The following is an 8,992-nucleotide window of genomic DNA, read 5'->3' as shown; positions in this document are numbered from 1 at the left end:
AAAGAACTGTTGTTGGTGACTGACGTTTCGACAACCTGAGCAGAGTCAAGTGAACAGTGTTAGTCAGTCGATGATGTTGTAAGTCTGGTCCGTTGAACGTTACTGGTCAGTTTAGCCATGATGGTATTGGCTGAAAGACTCGTGTAAAGTTTGTCATCAGTCACTGGTGGGTTTCGATCCGTTAATTGTTAGTCAAATTGGTCGGTTTTTGGTCCATGTATTGTTAAGTCGGTCTGTTAGAAGTCCGTTTCTTGGTTTTGTTTTCGTCGTGGATAAGTCGTTTGTAAGGCGCTGGTAGTTGTTGACATCTGTTAAGAGGCGTTTGTTCTAGGTTAGTGTACCAGCTTTCCAGAGTCAATCGTTGAAAATAGTTTGTACTGTGGGTTAAGCACTGAGCAGCAATGTGATTATTGGCACTCTCGTGTTAAGGTGAGGTGCTCAGTACCACAACCACCGAAACTTTACGGACTACCGGAACTACACAAACCTGGTATACCGATGTGACCTATAGTGTCATTCTGTGGGTCCCCTACGCATCAACTGTCTAAGTACTTGACGACCATTCACATTATTCGAGCTCGAGTTACCTGTCGAACTCGAGTGACAATCGCACTCCGAATATCGAGCTCGATTTCCAATACTTCTCGAGCTTGAACTGCTCCCCAAAACTTGATTGTCATACTGTTTTTATCTCAAAGAGAGTCTACAGAAAACATCGAAAAATCCTCGTTTTTAAACTTCATTTTACACTTATCATAGAAAGAGGATCAATTTTATTATGTAACAAGAACTTTCGAAAATATTGTGAAAAATTTGTCTTTATAGTGAAGGGAGTCTACAGAAAACATCCGATGAAAAAACTTCATTTTAAAACTTCATTCTGAAGTTATTATAGAAAAAGAGATTTTCGAAGATATTTTGAAAAATTCAGAACGTTCCTTTTAACCCCATCTAGAGAGTTGAAAGCACAACTTGTTCCAATGTCATCGAAAAATATGATTTATTTGCTTACAAATTCAATCAATTCCAGTGATAACCCCACCCAAAGATCCGGGCCATGGAACAAAAAAAAGCTGCGCGTTCCCCAGGTTGGGGACAAAAAATTTCCTTTAAGAAAGAAAATTACTTCAGTTTTATCATGTTAAGGGGGATGGCTCTTAACTACAAAAAGACAATGGTTACACCACTAATCCCAGTCCTCTGCCGTGCGTTTCAGTGAAAAACATGTAAAAACTTTCAGGAAACGAAAGCAAGATACGCGTTTTTTTACAACGAATGGGTACCGTCCCATCATTTTTAGTAAACTGTAGCATGGCATTTGGACGAAAAAATGGAACTCATGGTTTGAATATATATGCTTATAAAGACTTACGGTCCGGTAACACGTTAAGCGCTGGCCAAACGCAGTCGCAAGTCATCGCAAGTTTCAAATTTGACTCCGTTTGGCCACAACCTGCGGGTACCTGCGTGCGAGTCCGTTTGGCCACCGACGCAAGTTGGTACGCAAGTGGGCATTCCCAAACTTGGGATGACTTGTGACTCCGTTTGGTCAGGGCTTAATACTGTGCCAAGTAACCTACGTAACGGGTCCACTTCACTGTCCGCACAGCTGCAAGATGTTTCGCACCAGTTGAGTTCGACCTCGGGGCCGTTTCTCGAAGTTCCCGAAACGTTTTCACACCCGGAAAGCCGTAGCAAAATCTCAAACCTCATGATTACAGAGCTGTTTTATTCACATGTTTTTAACTGACATGAACAGAAGTCCCCTTCATACAAGGAGTCTCAGGCGTATACACCTCTGTCTTAAAATAACGATAAACTAAAAATGGTTTTGCGGGCCCGAAAAGTTTCCGGGCTTTTCGAGAAACGGGCTCCTGGACACCTTTTCAGTGTAAAGAAACACCAAAATTATGTTAACTGGCAATGGCACCGCTTTCACAGTTCGATTGGCTTGCTTTTACAGTTCGATTGGGTTATGTAAACCCGAATTTGGTGTATCAATCATCATCATCATCATTACGATCATTCAGATCATTCATTCATATCACGGTGTAAATGTGACACTTACTGTGTGTTTTTAAAAAAGTATGGTAATCGAAATTAGTATTTAAAGCACACAACGGTGTAATGACACAGCATCCATTAGTACTAACAAAAGCCAAGGTGGTGTTGGCAGGGCTGCAAAACTTTTTACGCTATCATCTTTTTTTTAGCGTTTCTTGCACCATGCGGCAAAATGTTTGCAGTTGTACTTTATCAAATCGTAGGAGCTTTCTCCAAGCTTAGAAACAGCTCTTGCCAAAACTTCATTGTCAGAGTGGCAGTCCTTTTCGTCGTAGATGACTTTGTACACTGGAACGACAAAGTCTACCCATTCTTGTTTTACGCCGTCATGATAAGTGTTGTGTATAACATTGACTTTGGATATTCCGTCATGCCATAAAACGATGCAATGATGCCTTGGATGAGCAAAGTGGCGGTTCAAAACTATATGGTCTCCAGTTTGTAACTCTGTGATTTTTGTTACTGCTTTGTCATCCGTCTTTATGAACCTCGTTATTGCTCGACCAATTTTAGGTCCAAGCCAGGAACCGACAAGTTTTCCACAAGTTCCACCAATTATCCCCACAAAGATGCCAGCTGGTCCAGCCACCAAACCACCAGCAGCCGCCAGTCCACCAGCAAATATCGCCTCCGTGACTCGTTTTGTGACTTCCTCAATGAAAACTTTCCTTGTTAGATTGCCACTTTTTCTGTCTTTGTACAGCTTTTTGATGTCGATAATTGTTATTATACCTTCCATGAGAACTACAAGACCAAAACCAATCCATTGCAAGTTGTTAGCTATTGACTCTATTGCTTCTGCGGTAGTCACCTCAACACTTGGAAAGATGGACGCCTTTAGGAGCTGGCATGATTTCGCGGTAAGCGAACTGAGGGCTCTCTTTAATTGATCAACCATCCCTTTCCGTAGCCAGCGAACCTGTTGACTTCTTTCCACTCCCTTTTTACAGAATGTCGCAAACGATTCGCAGTTATCTCTAAAGAGGTGGTAGCCTTTGTCACCGAGTCGTGAACGAGCTCTGGCTAAAACAAGGCGGGGCGGATTCCCCTTTATTACTTCTTCATTGTAATCCATGCGGTAGAGATTCCCACGTTGCATTTTCAAGTCAACCAGCTCCTCTGTAATTTGCGCCCTCTCTCCCTTTTGACTACTCCAGTGAATCACTCGCACTTTATTCCTTTCAGTGCCTACAGCTGTGACCAGTGCGTGATGCCATATCCCGTATGGCCTATTCCATGTGATGTGGTCTCCAGGTTTGAGGTAGTCTGCACCCAGACTTAGATTGGTTATCTCTGTTCTGGTTGGATGTACCATGTGAACGCTGCTATCCGTTGTGTCAGTAGTTACCGTCCTCTTGTAAAAATGTTCCGTCCCGAGGTCAAGGCAGTTCTCTTGACTGGGTGATACGAGTAAAGTTTCTTTCAAGTATTCACATCCACACTTTACACAAAGCGCTCCCAGAAGCTCATCACCATCATAGTAACGGCGAAATTTTGATGCATCGCTGTTGTCACACTGAATGCATTTGGCCCCATTAGCAAGATGGACAAATCCTTCCATATTTGCCATTGCAATTGCCGCACAGTTGTTGCTTAGAAACAATAGGATCTAAGTTTAAAAATGAGAGAAAGTCATCAATAGTTTGCTGCCGCTACGGATGTGATCGTCGCTTTTGGAACAAAGACCACTAAATAATTTTATGTTCACAAAATCTGACCATAAAGCAGAGCTTTGCTGTTTCTATCGATGACATTAATATGGGTTTGAAAAGGACTCGTTTAAAGGGGCTATGTCACGCAATTTTAGACAATTTCTTGACACATCAGATGCTCATAAAATGAAATAAAACATCACAATAACCACTTACAAGTGTAGAACAACATAAAAGAACTACAACAAAGCCAAAGAAGTGAAGTGTTATCAGCTTTTATAAAAAACTGAATTACCGATATCAGATTTTCAGCATTTTCATTGGCTCGCCGGACACTGGCTACCAGTTCTTATAATCCATCAAATATTTTCGCTCGCGCGCGATTGGTCTAAACACGTGACCGAGTATTTCCCGGCTAAAACTGGGGAATATCCGAGATTATTAAATTCTCATCCTCGGATAATGTAATTCTAGCTTTCTGATTGGTTCACTGGATCTCGGTTACCAGTCATTATACCTGCGTTTGACCTTATATGGAAATGAAAGCGGCAAATGTCGCTCGGCATGAGCTTTTTCGCGCGAAGCGAAGTTTCTCCGACAAAAAAAAGGGATGAAAAAAAGCACATTCGGTGAGCTATCTACACAGGAAATACGGGGAATTATGGACAATGCCGTCCCAGTAACAACAAAAAAGCCACAAAGCTCGAGATAAGATTATTTAACGGCACGTATACGTTAAGTTTCCCTTAAAGTTGCAAAATTAAAATATGACCGGCGAGATTTTACGCATTCATGAAGATTATGTAACAAAAACAAATTGTACCTGAACAGAATGGGCTTGTCCTGGTGGCACCAAATTTTCGAAACCGATATAAGAAATGTCAAAAGAAGAAGTGAATGTTCAGTTGAAGTGTTTTTACTCGTCTGCGAGGAAGAAAGATGACACGTATTGCAAAAGTTCATTGATTAAAACCATTAAAGCCGCCAGTTGATCATTTCGTTCGCACGCCGCCGCACAACAAACCGTTTTCCATTATCTCTGACCAGGCAAATAAATTATTAGAGCATATGCATTTGTAAAAGGCCGCAGGTAAACAGGCATAATTGCCGGCGTAGTCCATAAGAAACCAGTTTCCAATGAGCAGATGAGGAAACTGTTCGACTAAGCAAGCTCGGATCAGCCGAGAGCAAGAATCCCGCACAGCTACAGAGGACGACCTAGTTTCATCTCAGTCTCTTTTTTGGCCGACGACGACGAGAGAATCAACGACAGCTAGCGCCAACAATTCTGTCCTTGCGAAAAACACCTCAAGGAGTTGAGTGTTTTGAGCTGAATCGAAGTAAGCCCGGTTCTTTACCAGCCACGAAAAACCACCAGGGTGGCCTCGGAGATTCTGAAGATGAGTCTGACGTTAAGATAGTTTCTGTCCTTGACTCTAAAACTGACCAACAATGAGCTCCACACATACAGCTCGAAATGCCAAGGCTTTCAAAGCAAGGGAATCCTGAGAGAGATCTTGTCGAGCATAATTTTGGCACAACGTCTGTGTCACATGCATGGCGATCAAAGTTTTCCGCAGCATTATTACAATGGCAATGTGTAAGAGCACAATTATTTGGCTCTTCTCCATGAATCGAACTTGAACGCTTTTCAAACTTTCTGACCAAGGCTATATCTCCTTCATTTGATAGACGTTTCTTGAATTCTACTTGATTGCAATTTCATTCAGCAAATTCGCTTGCTTCGCTCTCAAATTTTTCATTCAACTAATTTTACAAACGGCGCGCATGTCATGTGATTTCCCACTTGTTGTTGTTTTTATCACATCGACTTCCGGTCGTTTTTTAAAATTAAAATCCAATAAAATTAAGCTATATTTCCAAGAATACAAATGCACCGAATTTAATAAAACAATTATTCCATTCGCGCTTGTTGGATATGAGATTGGTTATAGCCAACTCGGCCCTACGGGCCTCGTTGGCTATTTACCATCTCATATCCAACGCGCGCTCATGGAATAATTGTTAAATATTCCCCAACTACGCGCGTTGCGAAAAAGATTTGAAGAATAATAAACACAATAGCCTCCATTTTGGGCGAAAATATGCTCGGATATTTGTCTTTGGACATTATCTGTTCCTCGAAGCTCACAGTTTCACTGTTCATTGTTCACTTCTCGGAACAAATAATGTCCGCGGACAAATATCCGAGCATATTTTCGCGCCAAATGGAGGCTATTGTTTATAGATATCTGCTGTGCCTAATATGGTCAGGGAACGCGTCATCAATAAAGCGAGCTGAAAACAGTTTTGCAGTTCTGAGAAATAAAAATAAAATAAAATAGACATGGAAGAGTTATTGATCCTGGAGTTTTTAATAAAACAATTGTTGTACTCGGGCTTGCTGGATTGAAAATGATTATAACCAACTCGGCGCGTTATCTATCACTTCCAGGATCACTTCATATCCAGCGCGCCCTCGTAGAATAATTGTTAAATATACTGTATGACCTCATATGGAAACTGATTGCGCCAAGTGATTCCAAGCTGAAAAATGAATTTAATAACGAAATTTAATAAAACAATTATTCCATTCGTGATTGTTGGATATGAGATTGGTTATAGCCGATTCGACGCCTCGTTGGCTATTTACCATCTCATATCCAACGTGCGCTCGTGGAATAATTATTAAATAGCCTGGCAAGGGGAAATTCACCTCTTCCTCTTTCGCTTTCGGCCGGATCGAACGAAAACGTCAATATTAGTATAAACACCCTATCAAGTGACATGGGAAATTTCCCTTATAATGTTCTTTTGCTTTCGGTCCACTGAATACAGTTTATGCATGTCGATAAAGTATTTAAAAAAAATTAAATATCAGGGATTTGAAAAGGACACATTTGACTGAGGCCATTTTGATAAAGAAGTAGTGTTGAGATCTAAACACCTAATCATTAGTGTCGTATTCTTCGGGGGCATCCAACGAGCAAACTGTTTTGGCGGTGACCTATGACTACCGACGAACTCAGTTAGACAATTTTATCCTGATCCCTGTTCAGTTCTATCAGTTTTATGAAAGAAAATCATCTCAAATCAGAAAATGCAACCGCGAAAGCCACTGCGGGAATCACTGGTAGAAATATGTTGAGATCAGGGGCCCGTTTCTCGAAAGTCCCGAAAACTTTTCTGGCCCGAAAAGCCATTTGTGAACCTACCAACCGCTTGTTCAGGAAAGCCGATCTTTTAACATGTTTTGAAGATAACAAAAAGCAAACTGACCGTAAAGTTTGACGACTTAAATCCCCTCCGTTCTTGAGATACAGAGGGAATCGTGACACCCGAAAATAGCCCGTAAAGTTTCGGGACTTTCGAGAAACGGGCCCCGCTCACTTTTCACTGACTTCTGTTCGAAACAGAAACGCGCCTTATCACCGATAATAAAGAAACGTTTCTAGAAAATGCTAGGTATCCGACCTGGAAATCATATTGAATTATAGAAAATACTTACCCTCTATAGTGCAGTCGACCACTGTTTTCTTGTTTTCTTGTTTTCTCCTTTTAGGCCGTTTGAATCCCCCAGCAAGCTAGTTTCAGTTATGGCTGCTACCCCACGCTATTTATATTTTAAAAATAGCCTGGCAAGGGGAAATTCCCCTCTTCCTCTTTCGCTTTCGGATCGAACGAACACGTCAATACTAGTTTTAACACCCTGTCAAGTGACATGGGAAATTTCCCTTATAATGTTCTTTTGCTTTCGGTCCACTGAAGACAGTTTATGCATGTCGATAAAGTATCAAAAAAAATTAAATATCAGGGATTTGAAAAGGACACATTTGACTGAGGCCATTTTGATAAACAAAGTAGTGTTTAGATCTAAACACGTAATCATTAGTGTCGTATTCTTCGGGGGTATCCAACGAGCAAATTAAGCAAAAAAAAAAAAACCTTTCAGGGATATTTTTGGCTCCTTGTAATGCAAATTTCGAAATTGCCCACGAAGCTTCGCTTCTGCGCTAAATCTTCATATTTCGGACAATCTCTCAACCTCGGACATTATCAGCCGACATACCAGCCGCCTGAAGGGGTTTATTTACTAAATATACCTGCTGTCTATTTCGTTCTAAAAATTATTGTTAGCGTTGAGAATGCGTATTTGGTCTTTAATCTGAAGCATAAACATTGGGTGATATGCTTCAGGGGAAAATAGTCCCTTACTGGCTCTTAAGAAGGTCACCTTGCATTGTTGGGTAAGCCGAAATAGTTCGCTGACTAGTTCTTCGAAGGTATCGTTAAGCTAGCAATTTCTGAAATGAAGATTTCATTCCCTAAAATTTTAGGGCTCTTCAAATTTTAGGTAGGAAATCCGAACAGATTAAATTTTTCTAGCTGATAAAAACATATCTTTAAACAGTCTTTAAACGTTACAAGGAGCCAAGAAATATCCCTCAAAGGTTATTTTTGCTTAATTAATTTGCTCGTTGGATGCCCCCGAAGAATACGATACTAATGACTAGGTGTTTAGATCTCAACACTACTTCTTTATAAAAATGGCCCCAGTCAAATGTGTCCTTTTCAAATCCCTGATATTTAATTTTTTAAAAATACTTTATCGACATGCATAAACTGTATTCAGTGGACCGAAAGCAAAAGAACATTATAAGGGAAATTTCCCATGTCACTTGATATACTAGTATTGACGTTTTCGTTCGATCCGATAGCGGAAGAGGAAGAGGGGGATTTCCCCTTGCCGGGATATTAATGATTATTCCGCGAGCACGCGTTGGATATGAGACAGTAAATAGCCAACGAGGCGTCGAATCGTCTATAACCAATCTCATATCCAACAATCACGAATGGAATAATTATTTTATTAAATTTCATTTTTAAATTCATTTTTCAGCTTGCGATCACTTGGCGCAATCAGTTTCCATATAAGGTCGTACGGTATATTTAACAATTATTCTACGAGGGCGCGCTGGATATGAAGAGTTAGATAACGCGCCGAGATGGTTATAATCATTTTTAATCCAGCAAGCCCGAGTACAGTAATTGTTTTATTAAAAACTCCAGGATCAACGACTCTACCATGTTGATTTTATGTTATTTTTATTTCTCAGAGCTGCAAAAATGTTTTCAGCTCGCTTTATTGATGACGGTAATTCAGTTTTTTATAAAAGCTGATAACACTTCTCTTCTTTGGCTTTTTTGTAGTTCTTTTATGTTGTTCTACGCTTGTAAGTGGTTATTGTGATGTTTTATTTTATTTTATAAGCATC

General features: G+C 40.4%; 1 protein-coding gene across 2 annotated transcripts; it reads right to left on the bottom strand.

The window, feature by feature from the left end:
- Window positions 1–972: 972 nt before the first annotated feature.
- Window positions 973–7,725, bottom strand: LOC149106392 (uncharacterized). Of its 2 annotated transcripts, XM_089298503.1 has the most exons (3): window positions 7,225–7,725; window positions 5,978–6,034; window positions 973–3,673 (listed from the first exon to the last, which is right to left on the bottom strand). In XM_089298503.1, exon 3 carries the CDS (start codon window positions 3,632–3,634, stop codon window positions 2,210–2,212), a length of 1,425 nt encoding a protein of 474 aa, XP_089154629.1. In that variant the 5' UTR covers window positions 3,635–3,673; window positions 5,978–6,034; window positions 7,225–7,725; the 3' UTR covers window positions 973–2,209. The 2 variants fall into 2 exon arrangements, with proteins under 2 accessions (XP_089154629.1, XP_089154628.1); XM_089298502.1 differs by lacking the exon at window positions 5,978–6,034 and having other exon boundaries at window positions 7,225–7,721.
- Window positions 7,726–8,992: the final 1,267 nt, after the last annotated feature.

The sequence above is a fragment of the Orbicella faveolata genome, unplaced genomic scaffold, assembly GCF_042242905.1.
Source record: "Orbicella faveolata isolate gen_17 unplaced genomic scaffold, um_ofav_v1 contig_3, whole genome shotgun sequence".
In the NCBI taxonomy this organism is placed as follows: Eukaryota; Metazoa; Cnidaria; class Anthozoa; order Scleractinia; family Merulinidae; genus Orbicella; species Orbicella faveolata.
Note: the sequence above shows the minus strand (reverse complement) of the source record. Positions and strands in the feature narration are given on the sequence as shown.